Source organism: Monopterus albus, unplaced genomic scaffold (assembly GCF_001952655.1).
Source record: "Monopterus albus unplaced genomic scaffold, M_albus_1.0 scaffold126.1, whole genome shotgun sequence".
NCBI classification, from domain to species: Eukaryota; Metazoa; Chordata; class Actinopteri; order Synbranchiformes; family Synbranchidae; genus Monopterus; species Monopterus albus.
Genome location: NW_018128006.1, coordinates 3,331,444 through 3,354,693, shown reverse-complemented (window position 1 = coordinate 3,354,693; position 23,250 = coordinate 3,331,444). Strand labels below are relative to the sequence as shown.

General features: G+C 40.4%; 1 protein-coding gene across 1 annotated transcript in view; it reads left to right on the top strand.

Moving 5' to 3' along the window:
- Positions 1-18,578, top strand: part of nphp4 (nephronophthisis 4) — a 60,175-nt gene extending 41,597 nt beyond the window's left edge. Inside the window, exons 9-17 of the mRNA XM_020612563.1 lie at positions 3,450-3,639; positions 4,071-4,154; positions 7,842-7,998; positions 8,606-8,682; positions 8,948-9,033; positions 10,391-10,562; positions 13,337-13,516; positions 14,519-14,662; positions 18,265-18,578. Of these exons, the coding sequence (XP_020468219.1) occupies positions 3,450-3,639; positions 4,071-4,154; positions 7,842-7,998; positions 8,606-8,682; positions 8,948-9,033; positions 10,391-10,562; positions 13,337-13,516; positions 14,519-14,662; positions 18,265-18,405 (1,231 nt within the window). The 3' untranslated portion in view covers positions 18,406-18,578. The remainder of the gene's footprint in view (positions 1-3,449; positions 3,640-4,070; positions 4,155-7,841; positions 7,999-8,605; positions 8,683-8,947; positions 9,034-10,390; positions 10,563-13,336; positions 13,517-14,518; positions 14,663-18,264) is intronic.
- The last annotated feature ends 4,672 nt before the right edge of the window (positions 18,579-23,250 follow it).

Here is a 23,250-nt window from a genome sequence, read left to right as displayed (position 1 = left end):
TCAAAGCAGGCCTGTAGCTCTGACTTAGCCTCCTCAGTCCAGCTCTTCACTGTTTTGTCCACAGGCTTCGCAGCTTTAAGTTTCTGCCTGTGGGTTGGAATAAGATGGACCATACAGTGATCCGAAAGTCCGAGGGCTGCACAGGGGACAGAGTGATAGGCGTCTTTTATTGTTGTGTAGCAGTGGTCCAGTGTGACTTTGTCCCTGGAAGGACAGGTGACGTGCTGCCTGTATTTGGGCAGTTCGTGGGTGAGATTTGCTCTGTTAAAGTCCCCTAGAACAATGAGTGGAGAGTCGGGATGTTCTAGCTCCAGGCTAGTTATCAGTTCTGCTAGGAGCCGTAGCGCACTAGCGTTAGCCTGCGGTGTTATGTACACTCCCATTAGCATGAAACTGTTGAATTCACAGGGAGGGTAAAAGGGTTTGCAGCTGATAACAAGAGACTCTAGGCCTGTGAATGCCTAACTGACAAACCTGCAGTCGAACACATTCAGGTCGTTTGCTAGTTGACGGTCCTCCACAGCAGGGGGGGAGGGTTTTCTATAGCCAGTGATGGTTTTCAGGCTCCCCCACACAGACGAGGGGTCATTGGCTGAAACCTGAGCTTTCAGGTTTCCTGAGTAGCTCCTCTTTGCTGCTCTGATCTCCCTTGTCAGTGTGTTCCTTGCCTGGCTGTACTTAAAAACCTGTTCACTAGTTTTTGTCTCCTCTCTTTCGCTGTACCTTTCTCCAGGTGTCCCTGGCCCCAGAGCTGATTGGTTTTGAACAGGCACCAAATATATCAACCTGCCCAGTGTCTGGTTGTGTTCTGATGCTTTGCTTTCTACCCACTCACCCCAAGCAGTCGAGGCAGAAGGCAGTCTCAAATACACTCCAGTCTGTGGGAGGTTTCTTCTGTTAAAGGGAGTTTTTCCTCCCCACTGTCGCTGGGCAGTTCGTGGGTGAGATTTGCTCTGTTAAAGTCCCCTAGAACAATGAGTGGAGAGTCGGGATGTTCTAGCTCCAGGCTAGTTATCAGTTCTGCTAGGAGCCGTAGCGCACTAGCGTTAGCCTGCGGTGTTATGTACACTCCCATTAGCATGAAACTGTTGAATTCACAGGGAGGGTAAAAGGGTTTGCAGCTGATAACAAGAGACTCTAGGCCTGTGATATATGTCCTCTGTAGCACTGTGACATCTGTCCACCAACCTTGGCATGGCATGTTTTGTAGGTGTATGCATACCTTACGCATTTTAAATTTCTCCACAGTTTTGAGATGTTTCTTTATTTTTGAATAAATGAGATACATGTTTAGTTTCTCATTACAAATTGCAGCCACATTTCCAGATACATCTCGCATACAGTATGTCTGCATAAATAAAACTGATATATTCTAAAGTTTGTAGGACTGTTAGCACCCACCCAGTACTATATTTTTAGGTTTCACTCTGTTTTTCACACACAAGCTATATGAACAAGAATATTCTTGCTCCTTCAGTACCACAAACGTTTGTCCTTGACACAGATGCAGACATAATGTTGGTGAGATGTGAAATACCCCCTTTAATCCATATATAGCAACCATTATGGTATCAAATCCATGTTTGTTTCTTCACTTAGCATTATTGTTAATCCCCCAACACTAAGTCTTTTGTTATGGATTCTGCTCACGCCTGAGCTCTGGATTAGCATATATCATGTTGATCAACAAAAGCTTGAGTCCACTGTGGATGAATCATTATGGCATAAGCCTGGCCAACAGGCCTGTAGGTCTAATGGGAAGTAATCAATCCTTACATCTGTCCTCTCACCGGCTTAGCACCCTGTTAATTAATTTATTTATTTCCTGATGGCAGCGTGACGCTTAACACCAAACCGTCTGCCACCTCTACCTGAAAAAGTGTAAACTAAGAAAGAGGTTTATGCATTTAACTTGTTTATATTCTACTCTGAGTATTAAGAATCACATTCAGTTAACTCAGTCAGACTGACACAGTTCGCTAAGCACAGCACTGCCCCGAACACTTTTCGACTTTATGACACTGTGGTACTTTACTGTAGATCTGCAGTGCCGAATTAATCAATGGTTGATTCTCTGTTATTATGATGAGCCACAGGCAAAGTGTTTTATTCAAAGTGCACAAGTGGGAAGCTCCAAATGTATTTCAAGGAATTGACTTTTGCATCTTGTCCTAATGTTAGCAAGGCAGGGTCCTGAAAAGTTCATAAACTCTCAGTCTCTTGGGAACAGTTCCCCTTACAATGGTTTGGAACATTTGAAGTGTAAAGCAGCACTTCCTTTTATGAATTGGTGTGTGACATTTTTGCATTCAAAGGGAGAGGACAGAGTGGAGACAAGACCTACCCCCATTGGCATGTGTTACCTGTTCCCTTTGCTTTGCCCTTGAACATCTATTTGTTGGGTGTTAGGAGAGGGGGGGTTCTCACTGACCTCTATACACTTTTATGAAAGCTACTGTTGGTGATTAAAAAGACAGCATTGTGTTTTGTGTGTCAGCTGGTTGACTGTGACCAGCTGTTTGCTACAGTCAGTAAGATTCTTCCCGCTGTAAAAATGGGAGGAGGGCAGTGTTTGTCTTTACTATATCTGCAGTATTGTTACAGATGCATTGCTGCAAGGAACATTTACCACAGTTTCCCATGGCCACACATAAAAAATAAAGGTTATTATTTCTCTCTTCTTTATAATATCACACCATTACACAGCTGCACTGACAACCAGTACCGGTGTACTGGATTTGTGCACTTAGTTTGCACAAAACTCAGAAAACATATCACAATAATAATTTTATTCCTAAATCTATATTATTAAAAAGGAATAGATCAACATTTTGCAGATGAGAAGACGAGCATCAGTCTTATTTCTTTTTATGTCATTACTTACAGACCTGGATTCAGGCTTGAATGATTCCTTTTAGTTTTCTTAAAGCTTAATTAGTGATTCTCTTCCAGATGAATTATACATAACCACCTTATGTTTGAAAAGTCACTCCTTCCATCTCACTGCTATTTTTCATTATTTCAGCGGCTTTACATGTACAGAGAAAGTAGTAGAATACTGGAGACATACAGTTTGACTTTGTCAGCAACAGGACTGAGAGGCAAACAAGAAATCATTTAGTGTCATTATTATACTGAAAGTGCAGCATCATGTTTAGGTAAAATAGCCAATACTTTGTGGCTATTCATACAAAGACAAAGTGATGCAAAATTTGCATAAATTTATGTACTTTATGTTTTAGCCAAACTGCTGTTAAGATCCAAAGGATAGCAAGACCATCAGCATGTTGTTGTATTCAACACTATCTTATCATAGTATGTCATGAACATTGCAGGGTTTAGATTTTTATTTTTGAATGTGTCTGACTCAGATCCTGAATGGATCCCTCAAAAGACATACAGAAGAGCCTGCTTTCATCTTACTTATGCCATTTGATCTTTCCATTCAGTGTCATCACTAACACTGAAGAATGGCGTTACTTTAAAGCACTAACCAAAACTCTGACCCCGCTGGAGGAGAACATGTTCCACTTGGAGACGGGTGCCCCGGGTCCCAGGGTTTACCTCCGGCCCAAAGAGAGCATCCACATTCCCCTGAAATACCAGAGCTTCTTCTGCGACCACAGTATGGCCCTTCAGGTGCAGTGAGGACCAGAGGATGATGCTGACATTTTATAAAAACCTTTATTTACTTTTATTAGTAAACACAGCTTTTTCACTTGTCCCACCCGGATTTAATCCTGCCAGTCTGGACACTGAACCAGACTCCTTGGTGGAGCAGTTAGAAGATCATACTTAACCATAGTTGATCTATTTCAAGGACAAGTTTACACCTAAAGTCAACTCATACTTGACAGTTAATTTGACACAAGATTGAAATAAATGTATTAATACATAGACTGTGCTGATACCTCACTGAAGGTTTTATGGCCTTTGGTTGTATTCCGCTTCTTGTGATCATTACAGTTTACTTACCTGTGGGCAGATGAAATACTTTCTTTGAGATCATTTGCTGTTTTTGGTAGATGTTAAGATTTAATAACAATCTATTTCTTATCAAATCTTCACAGGGGCCGAGCTTCCTACCTACAGGCAAAGGTTCTCAAGTGGCCAAGAAGAATCTGTCTAATATTGTTGCTGCCAAAACTATCAAGGTACAGAATGTGCTACTTATGCCTCATGCTGTATTTCTGTGTATTTTTATCTCCATCTGAAATCTTCTGCCTTCCAGTCTCTAATTTGTTTCCAGGCTGGAATTCGAATAAGCTTTGAGGTGCAATGTGGATGTCCAGCAGATGTGTTTTTCTGCCATGATAAGAGCCTTAATACAGTCCATTTAAAACATTTTAGCATCTTAGGCTTATAAATTGATTTCTAGATTCAAGAGAGTAAAGGAAGAGAGTCACCTAAACTCACTGTATACTATAAAGCTTTTGATTTGGAGTTTAGTCCTGCCACATCTTTAAGTCTAACAACATCTAGATTACACACACAATCCCAGCCAAGTCTCTGTGGAGTGGCAGTGCACCGTCTTCTCCCACACAGTCACAACTCAGACACAAAGAACACATGAAGCATCAACTATTTAAAAAAATTACAAAAACCAGACAAGGTTATCAATCTAAAATATAAGATAGAAATCACTTTTATCTTACTGAACACTCTTTATCTTCTCCAACTGGCAAACTTCAGGCTGGACTGTTAAACTGTCTACAACTGGAGGACAGATTGACACATCTGGCTATTCTACTATAAATGAATCATGCGTATTACTCTGAAGTGATATTCTCATTTTAAGAACTTATTCAACCATTTATAATATGTAAAAAGCATAGAAGATGGAGAAGCAATGTGAATGTGATTAATTGGATTAGTTGAAGATAAGACCGTGTGCTCTATATGTCCACATGGTGTAATGTGCTCTGCAGCCCCTATATACTATGTTTGTCACCCAGGTTAACGTCTGTTCCTTATGAATCTATTTAAAATGTGATGTCAGCCTGCTCAGACAGACATGAACTTAAATCCGTGTTTACATTATTGGCACATGGCTTTATACCTCTAAAAACAAATATCCATCACTGCTTGCTAACTTATAGTACCTCACAATAATCCTGTTGTTCATGTCGAGTACAGTACCCTGAAGCTCTCCTGTTGCACAGTGTGATGAAATATTTGCCAGTCTGCCAAGCGTCTGTGTGTCCTAGGGTTTGTGTGCATTCATGTGTGTCAGTCTCAGTACTGCTGCTCTGAGCAAAAATCCTGTCAAGAGGTCAAGAAGGTCAGGTCTGGATCAAATCTGCATCCCGCTAAATCTGACAAGCCCCAACAGCAGGGCTGTCAGGATGCCAGCTTTGGCAGTGCTGTCAGTCAGCACACATCAACACAGTCAGATATGAGCCACTCGTGCAGGTCAATGTGGGCCCGAAAATCAGACGCATCAATGATTTAGACAGCAGCTGTTTGACAGGGATCAACTTCTGTGAGTTTGTGGATGGAATGTCCAAAATATTGAAAGTTAACTTTCTACATTCAGATTTGTCAGTTTTAATTGTAATGAAACTACAGTTTGTACTATGTAACCTCTGAAACAAAATAAGTGGACATCTCAACATCACACCCATATGTTGTCATATTAATATGCTGCTGTGCCAGCCTCCACTCCTTTTGGAAGGCTTTGGTAACTTGCTGCAGGGATTTGCTCTCATTCAACGAGTGCATTATGCATGAGGTCAGGCACTGATGTTGGGTGATAAGGCCTGGCTCGCAGTCGGTGTTCCAGTTTATCCCGAAAGTGTTGGATGGGGCTGAGGTCAGTGTTCTATGCAAGCCGTTCAAGTTCTTCCACACCAAACACATTCTTAACATTTTCATACACAAGCCATAAAGTAAGGACTTTGTTTTTACAGTGTAGGAATTCCCCTGCCTTTATTTTTTTAATACTTGAATGCTACTATGATTAATTGTGAGTAGTTCCCCCAAGAAGGCTTGTAGAACGCCTGAAGAGTGTTGTTGAAAAGAACACCTGGTTGGTCTGAACCTTACTACTAATCTGTCAGCAGTGATTTGGAAACAGTATTTTACATTGATTGCTTTCTTACTACTTTTACATCTGATTACTTTCACCAATGTTGCTACGACATCTTGCAATCAAATAAGCAAGACTACCATTGTACAGCTCCAACTGGATCACTAGAGGCTGCAGTGTTTATTGGACCTCAGTATGTAATGAGAGTGATGGTAAGAACAAACCACAAAGAATAATTTTAGCTTCTTCTAGCATTCCCTCTAAAGAGTATTCCGGGGTCTTAAAACTGCCAAGTTTCTTCTACTAGTGTCTGTGGTGTAAAGGCCATAAGATCTGTGAATTTGAAAGCAATCTGCTGTTAAGATCATGACATACAGTATTCTGTATGGAAAGCTGACTTTTTGGCTTAAGAAGGAAAACTCTTGAAATGCCCTGGGAGGAGAGATGTGTTCATTAATTTATTGTAATCTACTCAAAATGTATTTGTACAAGTGGAAATGCTGGCCTGTTTGAGGCACTATAGTGCAGGCAGTTAATCAGAACATAAGGGTTCATACACTGCTGACCTGAATATCTACATTGGATTTCAGTTGTCTTGGACTAAAGTGTTGGTCACAGAGAAGTTCTGACCTGGCACTGGCTCTATGGGTAAAGTTAGGAGGTCATCACAATCATGAGTATTGTTTTCTAGGGACCATGAATATCATTAGCAAATTTTATGATAAATTGTCCATTAGTTACATGGAAACCAAATGAGGCCTAGACAAACTTATAGACCATGTCCCATTGCTAACTTGTCTCTTCCCCTGAATAGTTGTGAACCAATGTATGGTTTGACATAGTCAATAAATAATACTATACTATGCTTTTTTGGCAACATTCATATCCTGCAACTCAGTTACATTTATTCTATAATTCCTAAATTCCACTTTAGTATATAGCATTGTAAAATACATACAAATCAAGCCAGTGTATAATGGTACATGAGAGGATTAGCAATTCCAATGGATTAGCATATGTTGATGTATCTGTACTGTATATACGTACCAGCTATTGTATGTAATCATATGTGATTAGTGCAAATGTATGAACATATTTGTCTTGATTTACTAAGAACCAGAAATCTGTTTTAATGCAGGCATTTCAAAGTGCATTTGGCAGGTCTGTGGGGGGTTTCAGTAGTCGGATTGAGGCCAGCTTTTTTATTCTAGTGTGCAGGGTGCTCTATCAATAGATAGCAGTGATAGACTCCCTTGTGAATTTTTAAATAAAACTTCTCAAAGACTTTTTTAATAAAGCAGCATATATTTATAGTTGAACTGCCTTAGGAAGAAAACTTGGCAATTCTGTATTTCACTAAAGAGGGTCAAGGAATATGAGTATGGGTTTTTTCTAAATGTCTAATGACACAGGACCAGTATTGTCTGAGGTTCTCTGTCATACACACACAAAGAAAAAAAATTAAAATTAAACCTAAATTATACACTATAATCTTGGTCCTATGTATATATATATATATACACATACATACACACAATTGGTCATTCAAAAAACATCTAAACATCAATGACTGCTCACAACCTACAAGTAAATGCAAATTAAGGCACTAACACATGGATTAAGCTACAAAGAAACGATCCAGTTTCTACTACTGTCTCTTTAAAGAGCTTCTAACCCAGCTGTGAATGTTACTTTAGCTTCATTGAGGATTTTTCTGCCCTGTGATGAACTAAATTCTCTGTTATTGCCCTAGAAATCTAGTATCAAGCAGTAGAGAGCCATGCTGCTGATACTGCTGACTTTCTTTCCACAGGTTACATTCACAGCAGAAGATGGCAAACCAATGGCCATCTGCCAGTTCAACGTGGCACCAACACCCCATGTTATCGACCAGACTTTCCGGCTTTACCACCCTCAGCTCTGTTTCCTTAAAAAGGCAATCCGCCTGCCGCCCTGGCACGACCCTGCAGGTAAAGAAGGTTGTCCCAGTTATCCCTCATCAGCTGTTACTCCCTATGCCACAGCTCCTCTAGCCTCCCGTGTCTGTGTCTAGACTAGATAGTTTCATATGACATTTATTCCATTGTATTAATTTACATAAAATTGCATTTTTAGTATTGGCTTTATGATTAGCACCTCCACCTTCAGTAGGTACGATACACTGACTTAGCACACATACGTAAATACATACATAAAAATGCAGATACTCAAATACAATAACATATTTATACAACAGGAGTGGGCGTATGAGAATGAATAATGTATTCTACCTTCATTTTATTGTGTTTTTTACTAAAATATCAGCATAAACAATCTTAAGGAATAATACAATTTCTGCCACACAAAGGATAATAACAACAGAGATGCACCTGGAAATAGAACCGGAAATGAAAACCATGAAAAAATGGAATGGATACAGTAAAGAAAATAGCATGTATCTATAAGATATATAATATTAGACTTGTGTTTAAAAATGATCCCTGTCATAAAAAACTACTTAATTACACCATGTAGCTAAAACCGTACCTGTCTATATGTTAACCATTTTTTTCTATTTCTTGGTGTTGGATTCACCAGTTGGAGACCCAGATGCTGGGACTCACATTTCCGTACGCTGCAGTGACCCTAATATAATCTGCCAGACCAGGATGCTGGTGAGACACTGAGATTGTTTTCTCACATCTGTCAGTACCCATTACAAATACTCCAGACTTATATTAACACTTACAGACTTACAGTATATTAATTACTGAACTAAGAGCATCAACACAGTTTCCTATACTTTATTTCAGTTCGTGTGTTGTGAATTTGAAGTTTTGATGCACCAAACGCTTTCAGGATGCCGTACATTTTAATGATCTATCATGTGTTTCGTTTACTGTATTTTGCCTTTTCCCCCTTCACTCTGTTTCTGTCTAGGTGCCAGGGGAGCCTCAGGATGTGTACTTGAAAGTGCCAGGGAGTCCAAGTCCACAAATAAAAATGTTCTTTGTGATGGTTTTCACGTATGTATTTAGTTATTTATTTATTTTACTGAACAGGCATACTGTACTCAGTGGACACACACACACATACACAGCTTAGCCTGAAGATGCATTCTATTTTGAACTAATTAAATTGTTCACAGAGGCTTGAATTAATTAACTAATCAGATGGAGGTTTGATGATCTGACTGCCTGAAGTTATAGAACCTGTCCTCCAGTCTCCCAGTTCTCCAGCAGGATTACATCAATATTATGTGTTGGTTTGTTAATATGTAGGGCCAATGTGAGCCTCTTATTAAATGTCAGAAACATATCATTCAGCTGTGATATGATGGGTGCAATGAAGCTTTGGGTGGTTGCTGCAGTGCTGATCTGTGTTAGATTGGTTGTTTATTGAAATGTCTTTTAGGCACCCTGTGGAGTTGTCTTATATACTAATACTGCTATGTTTGCATTACATTTCATTTTGCAGGTTAACAGTGCATATAGCAGACTTATAGTGGCTTTATTATATGACTGATGTCATGCAGCCCTTCTATGCTATAGTAATTTTACCTTGCTGCAAGTGTTTGTCAGTTTTTTTGTGGTAATTTATACAGTTATTAGCAGTACAGTATTTACTATATGAGCACAACATAAATTTAAAAATACAGTCAGAATTTTGCACATGGTACCTACAGGGCCACCAGATTAGGTTCAAAGGTTCAAAGCATCTATTGTCATGTGCACAATAAAGAGACACGTTTCCTTGTACAACTAAATTCTTCCTTTGCTTTCCACTTTGAACTCTGATGCAGGATCATTCTTTTGATATTTTGTTTTGGTGGTTCAAATTCCCCCTCCCCATTAATGCAATTAATAACTCCAACTGGCATGCAGTGAACCTGAGAGTTTGGGACCAGGGTCCCAGGAAAGTCCTGTTTTGCCTAGTTTGTAAGACCTGTTAAATAAAGCATTAAACAAACACTTCGTGCAATTCAGTCCTAACATTTACAGTATAGTATGGCATTTTCAACATACAAAAGCAGAAATCTGAAAATATCACTTTTTCAGCATCTCCAGCAACCCATATCACTGGAGCTGTATTCCAGACATTCCCCAGATGCTCCTTGAGTGTTATTGTCACGGTGCAGGGCTGAGGAGATGACTACACTGCCTCCCACTCACATCTCTCAGAGCCAGCTAGGGCCACCATGACTGAATTTACTTTGTCTTAGCAGTGAGACGACGAGGACAGTTATGATGAGAGGATATTGCTGCTTATTAAAATGGTAGCACAGCCATAGATCAACCCTCTTTATCTCCATCCTCATACTGCTCCCACTGCGTCTCCAAGGGGCCTCAGCTTAATTGTTCCTGATGATATTTTTCTCTGTAGTGACAAGTGGATGGCAGCACCCTCCCAAATATGGCAGATTTATGTGCATTTTCTGGAGCGGATCGATGTCAGCTGTGTGACTGGTCAGCGCAGCTGTCAATCACTGGTGCTGAGGGGGACGCAGGCTGTTCGCAAGATCAAATGTTTTTCATCGCATCCCCAGGAGATTAAGGTATACAAGTTAGCACAAAATACACATCTAGTATATTAACTTACTTATTACATAACATCATTTTCACTGTAGTCTGGAAAATAGCCCCCTGTCAAGTCATATCAAGCGTAGGTATCAGCTCTCAGCAGTGTGGAGAGTTGAGGTCATTGTGGGTTATTCTGGTTTCTAGTAAATGGGTCCCAGCCCTCTATCCAAGTCAAGCCAGGTACAAATTATGCTTAGTTTAATCAAGTCAGGAAGAGTCTTGTTAAATTGGTGTAGGTCTCAGATCTGTGTATAAACATGTCTAATTCTCATCTAGATCCCAGTGGACTTGCTATGAGCTTTAAACCTTTGTAACTATTGCAGTAGAAATCTGGTTTTCGAGGCAGATGGAGAATGTGAACTGTGATGCTTAGGAAAAACTATGTATCACTGCTCTTTTGGATGGCAGCTGTTCATTTATTGGTGGCACATCATGCTGCTGCCAGTGTCGGTGTTTTCCCTGTATTTGAATCTGCCGGGGATCAGGCATTTTAGATGAGGTCTGATTATCCTTGAGTCTACTCAGATCAAGCCTTTCTCAGTTTATGCATGTCACACTCTAGTAGTTTGTCTAGAGTCTGATTTGAATTTTGCGTCTTTGAAGACCTCCAGTAGAGATTTTTATTGATCCTTTACAAATGCCAATGATGCTGAAATCCAAGGTTACATCCAGAATTCTGTGGATGCAATACTCTCATGTAGAGATTTTATTTGAAAAGAGATCAAGAACATGTGACAAATAGTAGTAGTAGTGGTAAGTAATTGTTATTCCTCCCTCCCCTTTGTACAAATGCCCTATGCTGTCACACTGCACTGCCTCCGCTGAACAATGTTAGCTTGTGGTTCACACAAGTATGATTCTTGATCATAGCCTTGGCTATACACCAATCAGCCATAACAATATGACCACTGACAGCTGAAGTGAATAGCATTGGCTATCTCATTACAGTGCCACCTGTCATTGTGTGGGGTATATTAGGCAGCAAGTGAATATTCAGACCTCGAAGTTGTTGTGTTGATAGCAGGAAAAACAGTCAAGCGTAAGGATCTGAGTGACTTTGACAAGGACCAGACTGTGATGGCTGACTACTGGGTCAGAGTGTCTCCCAGACTGTGATGGCTGACTACTGGGTCAGAGTGCCTCCCAGACTGATGGTCTTGCTGGGTGTTCCTGGTCTGCAGTGGTTAGTACTGACCAACAGTGTCTAAGGAAGGACAAACACTGAACCAACAACAGGGTCACGGACGCCCAAGGATCACTGATGATGAGGTCGACTACTGTAGATTAAACTTTTAAGTTGGTGGTATCACACCTAGAGCGGGGAGGGTGTTGTATTTATCTAAAAGATTATCTCTAACTTGTCCTCATGATCACAGTTTTCACTGCTTTTACACAAGTTTTTACTGAATGGTCGACACATTAGAGCTCTTCCTGACAATAGAACTATGGAAGCAAACAGATTCACAGAAGATGCACATTGAGCTGCAGTGGCATGCGTGCCAACCAGCTGTCACATTGGCTCCTGTGTACACAGTGTGGGGCAGATGGTCATAATGTTAAGGCTGATCAGTGTATATTTGAAGCTAAATTGAAACATTAGAGAAATTCACTTCATTTTCATTTGTGTCCTTCCTTTTTAAGGATTTCTGTTACAAATGGGAAGCAATATATAAAACAGGGAAAAAGTGGAATCAAAACAGCTCAGCTCTTATGTAATGAGAACTTAAGAGCTTTGTTCTTTCTGTATTAGCAATTTTCAAACTGCATATCCATAAATTGTTTTAATGTAAATTGTTCTCTTAGCAGCAGGTGACAGCAAGAGTCACTTTTGTAATAACCCCTGTTTTAAGATTCAAGTCATTAACAAGAACATACAAATGTGGATTGACAGCATAATGGGTCTTTTTATGTCACTTCATTTCATTTTATTAGGTCTGCCCTGTTACCTCTTGCAATAATGTGAGCTCACGTCAAGACCAAATTGGCTGGATGTTTTTTGAACATATGAAAATATGTTCAGGAGTGTCTGATTGCTCTCTGTTAGCTGGATACAAGAGGGGAGACAGTTTGACACTGCTTCACACTTAGTGCTGCAGTAAAAGGACATTGCTTATTAATCACTCATATCAAAAAAAATTTTGAAAAAGTAAAAATGTGATGGAGTGTCACAGCCACTATGTATCATACATTACAACCCAAACATGTTGTCCCTGAAGAAACAGGGTACTGGCTGAAAACACGACAGATGTATTTTAAAAAGATTTCACTGTCTGCATCAGCGGCTTCTTTGATCTGACTCTCGGCAGGTTAGCTCACTGTGCAATGCATCGGAGGAGTCTTATAAAACAGGATAAAGCTCACTGCCAGAGAATAGCTTTACTTTTCTCAACAGATTGAAAAGGAGCTGTGCAGTAAATCTTATTCTCACATTCTTTCGTCTCTCTGTCACTTTTCTGCTTCTGCTTGTTCTCATTTCATTGTCTACCACCTCTCCGTGCTTTTTTCATCGAACCTCAATCTCTCATTCTCTCGCCCACCTTTAATCTTTAATTTTCCTTTATTTCCTTTAACTCCGTTAACCACCTTTTTCCATTAACTCTGTCCTTTTCCCAATCTTTTTTTCACCTTCTTTTTAAAAAATGTACTGTATCTCTTCTCTTCAATACTGTGACACTTTCTTTGTTATTTGGTCAGTGTCTCTATTTCTCTTGATCAACCTTGGCTGCCCTCTCCTTTACATTCCCTGTAGGTAGACCCATCCGGTGTGTTTGTTTTGCCTCCAGCAGCGGTGCAGGAGCTCCAGCTGAGGGTGCAGCCATGGCGTGTTGGCAGCCGTTTCTTGTATGTGAACGCGGTGGATGTGGAGCACCAACGGCTGGTTGCTGCCTGGCTGCTCTGTCTCAGTGTCCACCAGCCTGTGCTCTCCAAGGTATGAGTAGGATTTTTTGCTGGATTTGCTACATGAAAATAGTAATCTGTCCCTCTCACCCATCAAATAGTAGCTGCTGGATTCTCCAGACTGTGTGGCTTTAGTAACTGCAGGTGTTAGCAGCAGGATAACTGCAAACGTGGCGCTAGACATATGCTTGAAAAGCCAAGAGCGGACTACTGCAGTGTCGAGGGTCATAATGAACAATCTCATGATATTTTATGAATGCTGTAAAGTCACAAAGACCCCGTTTTGTCATTTCATCAACAGTAAAACAGCACAGGCTACTGGGCTCTCACATTATCTGGAAACAGACTAGTTACTGTACATGTCGCCTGCACTGTAACATACTACAATAGCCCATCAAACTAGCTCAACTGTCAGTTGGTTGCTAACAGTGCACTAATTTAACACAGAGTATTAAATAGAAGTACAGAAGAGGATTTGTGCCATCTACACCTCTCTCATGACTGACTGCAAATCATGACTCGTGCTGTATGTGGAGCAGTTATTACTCCCACAGAGAAGTGTTATATAAAACTGAACGGTGTGCCCAAGCTAATGTGTGAGTTCCTACCATTTTAGGCACTGTGGCACTCTGTTCCCAAAGACTGACACCGTCAACAGAGTTTGTAATTGGATACAACATAGATTTGTCTATCAAAGTTTCTGATGCAAAATGGCTTTGTAAATATAGTGTTATTTCATCTCACCTCATCATTTGTTTGAGACCCTGTTGTTTTTCTGATCTTGATGGGAACTCTAAAAATTAGAAATACATGGACGTGATTTTATCGGCACTTTCTGATCTTGATCAGAAAAACAGCAGTGTTACAAAAGTGTATTCTTCCTGTGTCCTTTGTGCAGTTTGTTCATGTGAACAGTCACCTTAGAAGATCTGATTTTATCAGCCCTTTGGACCTGGCCATATCTTAACATTTTCTTAACAGTTTAGTGACCAGCCAGTTAATGCGCTAACTGTCCGCATGTTTGTTTGTGCAGGCATTTGAGGTGCGTGTCCCAGTTGGTGGTGAACGTGGCAGCTCAAGAAAAATCACCTACACCAACCCCTACACCAGCAGACGCACTTTCCTGCTCCGCTCTGACCATCCAGACCTGCTCCAGTTCAAGGAGGATAAATTTCAAGTGAGATAAGGGGGTCATGCAGTTCCTTTACTCTTATTAAGTGTAAAATCAATACTTCGATTAACACTTAGACAAAAAAGGAACCTGCCTCCTTGACAAAAGCTTGCCTGTTGGATTGGTACAGTTCATTTCAAAATGTTACCTGTGTTAGCTTTAATTGAAAGTGTTATTGACCAATGGTAAAAATCCTTTTTATTAGTTTTTTCTTTCTGTCAAAAATAAATAACTGGAAAAAAGCATCTGGGAACTCTACAAATTAGAAATACAGCCACAAATTGAGCATATTGATAGCATTAGTGTTTTCAAAGCCTCGTAGTGATCACACCCTTTAAACATAATTTTCACATATTTAATTCAATTCTTAATTGTGCAGAATCTTTAAATTGCTTTGTGTAGCAGCAAAGATGTTTTCAGCATAAAACAAAAATGTCAGCAATGAACTCTAAACCTTACTGAAAATGTAGCTGTTGCAGAACAGGTTGCATCATAAGGTCTACAATACAGAAAACAGCACAACTAGCAGGTGACCAGTAGCTTCAGTGCACCATTAGTGTTTGTACAGTTCCCAGGGTCCAGAGATCACTGGGGGGTGTGCAAGGGATACACTGCTCTGAGGTTGTGACCTTGCCAAAATTAGATGTGCACACATTAAATAAAATAATAATAATATATAAAATTACTTTAAAAGTGTGTGTGCAAAAGCAAGGGCGGTAAATATCTGATGTTCGGACTAGCTCCACTTGCAAAAGTGTGTTTTCCAGTGCTCCTCATTAAAGTTTTGCAGAATATTTCTGCACACGGTCTCTCGTACTGCCATGGTGCTCGCTTCTTACACTGCTGCAGGATGCTGGACTGCTGCTGTGTGTCTGTACAGGGCTTAGCCACATACACAAGGTGCAGAGCAGAGAGAGGGTGCAGCAGAACAGGCAGCAGGACCTCAGGTATATTTGGCCTATGTGACCCAAAATCCTTCCAGGAGGGTGGCTACATTTATTTGTACTGTACTTTAAAGAGTAACTGATCAGAAAACAATGTTTTATGTCTCTGATTCACCGCTTAATTCTCACTTTCTTCCTTCATAATCTCCCTCACTCTTCTTACATACAAGTCATGGGGCTCCAAGGGAATAAGTTTGGGGACCGCTGCTATGTAGGATGCTTTCAGGCACAGTTTTGAGTGTAAGTTGCTCACATTTGACAGCGCTCAGAGCCCTCTACACAGTCACTACAGTTACGCAGGTAAAATGGAACGAAATAGACTTTAAGTGTAAAAAATATGCTTTGAGTCATGAATACACACATGTGGTGTGAGTGAAACATGAGCCATTACATGGCTTGTGTAGACAGCTGTACTGAGCGAAATAGAAATGCATCTGTTCTACTCACTTTTTCAGCAATGTCACACACTGTCATTTTAGCCTGGCATCTGCCTCAGAATCATGGCATATTGGCTGTGCAGTAACATCACTGGTTATGCATCATACATACAGTTTACTGTTCACTACAGACTGGCAACAGTAAACTGACTAAAAAGTGTTATGAGAAGTGCAACAGAAGTACACCCATCTCATACATCACCAAGGAACCTTGCAGCTGTGACAAGTTAATAATTTCCTTGTTTGCCTACATAACCAAACAGGAGGAATATAACAAAGTCATTACTGCTATTATTTTATTGTAGTTGTCAGCCTCGGTGTCTCTAATAGCTGATTCACTCACACGCAGACATGAAGTGCAAGAACCGCTGCCATCATTGCCTCCCATTTGCTGAAGTGTGATAAAATGGCAAATGGGAAACCAGCCTTTTAAATTAACAAATAAATGAATGAGATGCAATGGGAGTCTGTTTCCACATAAGGTTTTAAAGAGTCTCACTGCTGCTCTCCAGGAGACACTGCATCAATTAGACAGAGTGAAAAACATCTCATTGTTTTTCCATCCTGTCAGCAAGGCTCCAGGTGTTTTATAAAGAATTTCCTGTGCCCAGAGAATTAAGCAAATCTTGAGACACTCTGCTCTTTTTTGACACAACTATCCTGCCAGCTGACACTGACAGGAGGGGAAGCAAGGCACAGATCAATATTGCTCTGCTTCTGGGGAAGATTACAGCATAAATCCCCTAAATTGACTCACATATCTGTTTCTGCCTATTACAGAAAATACAAGAAGACACTTCTAGTCTGACTGAAGCACTGTGAAAACAAAAGGAATGACAGTGAGCCCTGACAGCATAAAACATTAGGCATTGTGAACCTTTAATTAGTAAAAAGAATAATCACAAATGCAGTCTGGATGGAGAGACACTAACAGAGAGAAAATAAGGTTAGAACAATGAGGTTAGAACAATTGAGAATGCAAGTCATTTGAAATAATTTCTGGTTTCAGACAACCCTCATTAAATTAGGCAACCCACTGCAAGGAAGCACACTAGCACTGTGTGCACAGGCTTTTGCTCCATGTGCAGGACATTTATCACACTGCACTTTTACACTTCAGTACTGCATTAGTTTTTCACAGCCATATAGTTACAGTTAATGCCAACAGCAGTGGTGGTTACCTAAAAGTGTCAGATTTTTGAAAAGGTCCTGCACTGACTTCTTTAAGAGCGTGAGAGTAATGAGCTGTTGGACTGTTGCCTTAGAGAGTGTGAAGAAGTTCCAAGAACAAACAATGGTAGTGAGCTTTGAATGAAAACAGGACCCTGAGACAGTTGACCACAGATAAAACTACTTGGTATTCTTAAGCTATATTTTCCCATTTTTCAGAAAGACCTCAAAACTCTTATAGAGAATCTTTATGTTATGTGGAGCCTTTATTTTGTAAATAGAGTTCTCTGGGCAGCAGGGAATACGTGTTTGAGAATGAAAATGTTTTTCTCCAGCTAGTGTTAAAATATACGTTAAGGACAGTACTGTTGCATTTGGGGAATGCTGTTCAGCTCTAAAGGGCAAACCTTTCCTATGTTTTAAATCTGACTCTTACTGCATGGTCACTGTGGAGGCCCAGAGGCTGATTTCTTGCCTATTGGATCAAGCCTGAGAAAAGGGCTTTGCAGGGTCAAAAGAAACAACTGTAACAGGTGTATTTTCTCTTTAATAATAACAATAATAATTGTATTCACATTAATTATGATAATGTATTTTTCCATTTTAACTAAACCTGATGGTCTTTTTTATCTGTCCTGTTTGCTTTACAGAGTCAGATCACTTGCAAGTTTGTGACATCCAATCAGGGCTTGAAGCATTATCGACTATCACTGTCAGTCTTCTGTATTAATGTAAACAGTGCATTGAGTCTTAGATGAATACAGACACTTGCAAAGTCTTGTGCAGACAAAACTGTTAATCAGCTTTAATGATCAATTTTAAATAGACTGGTGACCCCTAAAAATCTAAATCACATCATAACATTTCCAAAGCTTCCCACTATAAATTACTCTATTATTACACACAAAGAAGACCTTTCATCAAGGTTATGAGGATTTGGTCTATGTGGACATGGTCACAATTGGTTTAGTGTTACTAGCTGGAAAGACAGAAAACTCAAATCAAAATCATTCAGATTAAAAAGAAGCACGTTTGTGTGTGTCTTCACTATTTTCAGCTCAGCGGGGGAGAGAGTTGCAGCATCGGACTACGGTTCGCCCCCAGCCAGAGTCCAGGCTCAGTGGAGATCCTGGTCTATGTGAACAACCTGGAGGAGAAGACGGAGGAGACGTTCTGTGTGAGAGTCATATACTCATGAACTGATCGTTGTTACAAGCAGCAAACAGAAAGTGATTCCTCAAAACAGTGACTGATCTTTGTTCTTAATACACTTGCTGAGTGCAAGACTCAAATGAGCACAGGCTTTCTACTTGTGTAGAAGTGTGTGTAGTGTTGTATTAGATCAGATGTAAAACACAAATAAACTCCTTTTTTAACACATATTTTGTTTTTCGGTCTGAAGTATTTTATACTGGATGAATAAAAAGTATGATGGCTCGTTTAGCTGACGTCTCAGGGAGCAAACATACTGAATCAAAAGATGCAGCCAAAAATACATTCTCTAAATTAGTTACACACCAAAGCAAAGTACAAACTAAACTTAAAGTACATTTACATATATAATTGAAGAGAAACCTACAAAAGTAAGTGACTATAAACATAGACATAGGTGGTCTAAATCCCAGTAGTGATCTATCTTCTTCCAAAATTTTGGGCAAATGTCCGACAGTTCATCGCCCCCGGCCGAAGGTGGGCCGAGGGTGAAAGCAATAACATTTTATTGACTTTAATTACCCAGCAAACCCACTTGAATACCACTTGATGGTTGAGTTTTAATCTAAGGCAAGCCAAGGGTCTACTCTCCACGTCCTCTCACTTCCCAAGCATTATTAGAAACAGTGTCGTAATGAGGTGTGATTTTCCAGCGAGGCACACTTCTCTTTAGATCGCCCTTATTAACACCATCACCCTTTCAAATCCTCCAACCCTCTCCTTCCTGCTCACTCTCCCTCGCTCTGCTGTGTCTCTCTCCGAGGCACAGAGAGAAGGCCATGCACATTGTGTTATGTAACTCAGAGTTACACAATCCCCCCACCCCCCACACTTCCTCCCTCCTTCCTTTTTTTTTCTCATTAGAATGCAGGCTGCAAAATAAGCCTCAGCACAGCAGTAAAGGCTAATAAAAAGAAGATAGAAACCAAGCCGGATGCACATCATCTTCTCTAACATCATGTCTGAAGCAAAAGTCATTGTCGTCTCTATTTTTTGTTAAAATGCACTTTACAACTGTATTTACTTAATAATTAGTTTTATGCAGCCTTTGAAATTCTGGTCCTTGTGCTAAAAGATGCACTATGCAACTGACATTTGGCTCAGTAGACAAGTTTGAATCTTTTTATCTTAATACAGTGTGTCCTATATGATCCGTTATTGGTAGCTGTAATCAGTCCTCTGCTCACTTGACGTTTATCCATTTTAACCTGAGATTGTGTTCACATTAGCTGAACTGAACATTCAGTAGCAAGAGATTTGTTCATGCCACTGGCATCATTCTCGATTGGCACAGAAGCATTGGTAGTCGTCACTAATCCACTAAGCCATCAGTTAAAGCTACAGTATGTAAATTAAGGTATCACATGAAACCCCTTTGACAGCACCTCTCTACATTAAGACAGGTTTTGAGGTTGCTTTCTACAACTACAACTTTGGAAAAGGTTGCATACTGTAGCTTTAACTTTATTTTCTTTACAACAAATTAAAACTCTGTTAGAGTTGTTAGTTCTGGAAGTCTGCTAACTTCTACAGTTGCATGGACTCATCTTTACATTCATGCTCTTTGCCCATTTTCTGGGCATTTCTTAAGCTATTTTTCTTGCCTAGCTTTTTAAGAAGTTGGTGTTCCTGTTCATAAGCCCGCCTACAAAGCCCTGATTGGCTCATTGTTTGCCCAAACAGGGAAAAGAGTTAGTTTAAATTGCTGAACACATCCGACAGGCTGGCAGTGATTCAGAAGTTCAGAACCAGGTGATGCTAAAGCGTCAGCTGGGCTTTATTTTTGCACAGACTGAGAAATGTGCTTTTAGTCCCTTGTTGCTTACCCAGTAGCCATGCAAGAGAAAAGATTACAGTAACAGATAATTATTTAAACATCCATAGAGATGGCGTGAGAGTATTATATTAAAACAAAAGTCCAAATCTGCACTTAAAAGCCAGCATAAGTGGCTGAAGTTTTATTTCACAGTCTTCAGCCATCGCATTTTCATGCATCACTGCTTGTGCTTTTCCCGGCGGCTGTCATCCCCAAAATGATCCACAGCAGGGATGGAGTTATTTTATTTTATTGATTGATTGATTGATTAATTGCAGCTCTACTTTGTGATTCACTCCAGGCTGATAAGCCAGGTGTGTTTTGTGGGAAATTTCGCCAGTTTTAATATCTTGCAGCAGCACCCAGTGTGAACCGCACGGCTGTTCTCCCAGCGAGGGGCAGAGCAGCACTGACACATTATTAGTGGTGCCAGTCCGGCTGCTGTCGGCTTCTTCTGAAGGAGCACAGACACCCACCACAACAGCTCACACTGTCTGTTCACCTTGTTAGTGTGGTTAGACAGCTGTATAGCTGCCCAGCAGAGAGGCTGCTTGATATTTCGCTGGGTGAAAAGGTGACTGTCGTTGCCCTGGTTTGGAGAAAACCAGGCCTACCCACTGGTCTTTTTGTGTTCATAGGTGCCTGGGCTGAGCCTTGTAAGTGGGTGCATGTCTGTGAAAGCATACAGACACGCAGGTATCAAAGAGCTTTGTAACTGGAGGAATATGAAACCTAGCAACCAGCCCCCCCCACCTCCATACACCGCTGGTTTGGATCAACACTCATGCAGTGGAGAGGAGAGGGCTTGTGTGTGTTAATGCAACTCACTTCAAGCTGCAGACCATCAAACTGAGAACACACACACACAACAGAAGAGTTGTTTTTAAAGCTATTTTTACAGGAAAATCTAAGAGAAATGTATTTTTAAAAATTCAAAGCTTGTCCGTTTTTTGCTCAGTGATATCACAGCGGATGTTTTCCACAGCTGTCAGAGGCACAACACCTGCTGTGACACCACTGACTGGGCTGGATCTGCAACATGCTTGAAGGTTTCAACCCACCCAAGTTTAGATTGCTCTTTAAATCAGCAATATAGTAACTGATGTGAACAGTGGAACTTTTTTTTATCAGCTTGAAAATGTGATGATGTTTTTTTTTTTTGTTTTTTTTTACAATGATGAAGGAAGGAGAAAGCAAGAGAACTGAAATGACAGGTAAAGTTTAAGCAGCTGTCTGGTTTTATGTCTGGGAGGGGGACGTCAGTTCGGTTACATGTGAAGTGCGAGAAGGAGCTCTTAAATTGAAATTCAATCACATCATTATCTGTCTCAGCAGGACCTTCCATCAGCCATGACTGTCCAACACAAAAGAAATGTGTTTGACACACCTTGGGAGTGTGACCATAAATACAACTTTATATAAAAGTAAACAAGGCTAATAAGGAGCAAACCATTCTACAAATAAAACAGTGGGTAAAACAGATTTTTCTCATCTTGGCTTTCTGCTTCCTCTCTCCCTTCACTCTGTGTTTCAATGTTGTTGCTCAAACTGCCAAGTGATAAGGAGCGTCTTATATTTCATATTAGCTTGGTTTTATTTCCAAATGTGTGGAGCAGCTCAAACAGGCCTGGGGTTGTTTGAAACGATCTGCTTTGTGTCACAGTCAGCTGGAATCAGAACATTGTTTGGAGCAGTCCCATCACAGTTCAAGTGTAGCTGCACAGGCACACAGTCTCTTGTGTCGTAAGAGATGATTAACGTGCTCATTCAAAGTTTTAAATAAATAAGGTGGTTTAGATGATATGGGATGCTGGGTTTGTTTACAACCTGTCAACCAGTGTTTCTTCCCCAGTTGTACCCGATTTTAGTGGTTTCACCTGCTTTTAGTGATTGGACCTACTCTGAACGATGTTGCTTTGGTGGGTTGTAATAAACTCTTTTTTTTCAGAGCGAGGTCAGTCTATAATGCAGTATTAGCACACAGGCTCACATTAGTCAGGTTTGTTAGCAGAACGTGAGTATTATGGGAGTGATGAACCACCTTTAGCAACCCTTCCACTTTTGTAAAGCTAGTCAGATGATTTAAACACAGACCTTCTTTTCCATTGGTTGAGTTGATGTTAACTGGAGGTGCTCACTATAAGTCAGTGAGCTCAGGTTTCTTTTTTTAACATTTATCTACAGGTGCCATCAAGCTCATCCCATAAACTGGTCAGTGGTTCATTAATGGTAACAGCTAAAAATGCTGCCCATTACTAGTGACCTGTTCTAAGTGTCCTTGAGCAATTTGTGAACACTCAAGTCCAGAAAGGAAAAGGAGAGCAACTATTGTACAGGCTGCAGTAAGGTTTGCCCAGTGAATAGGCTGTGCCCACCATTTGAACTAAAAGTCCAAAGAAAACTTACATTTAGAAAACTTACAACAGTTTCCTTTGGATACTGGATAACAATGATTCCAGTAGCCATTAAAATGAGAGTTCATGTAGGTTTATTGGATAATAAACCAAAGATGTATTGTGGGCCAGTGCTCTATTACAGATTTTATGACAGAAGCAGTTACACAACATGAATAACAATGCGAACTGAGGACTGTGTGATCATATTTTCTAGTGTGCATGTGTATTCTGTTTGCAGAGATTCAAATATGAATATTGCTATGTATCTAGGAATGGAAACGCCACAGTGTGGTGCACTGCGCTAGCACGGGTCAGCCCTACTGCACTAAAAAGGATAGAAAGGGAATTACAGACTCTGGAGATATTTCGAGGATGAAAATACACTCTTAGGGATATTGCTTTCAGTGGCTTGTTAAATTAAGATTTTCATTCCCCCGGAGGAGCTGGAGGAAGTGTCTGGAGAGAGGGAGGTCTGGGCATCTTTGCTTAGACTGCTGCCCCCGCGACCCGGCCCCGGATAAGCGGAAGAAAATGGATGGATGGATGGATGGAGATATTTCGAGGATGAAAATACACTCTTAGGGATATTGCTTTCAGTGGCTTGTTAAATTAAGATTTT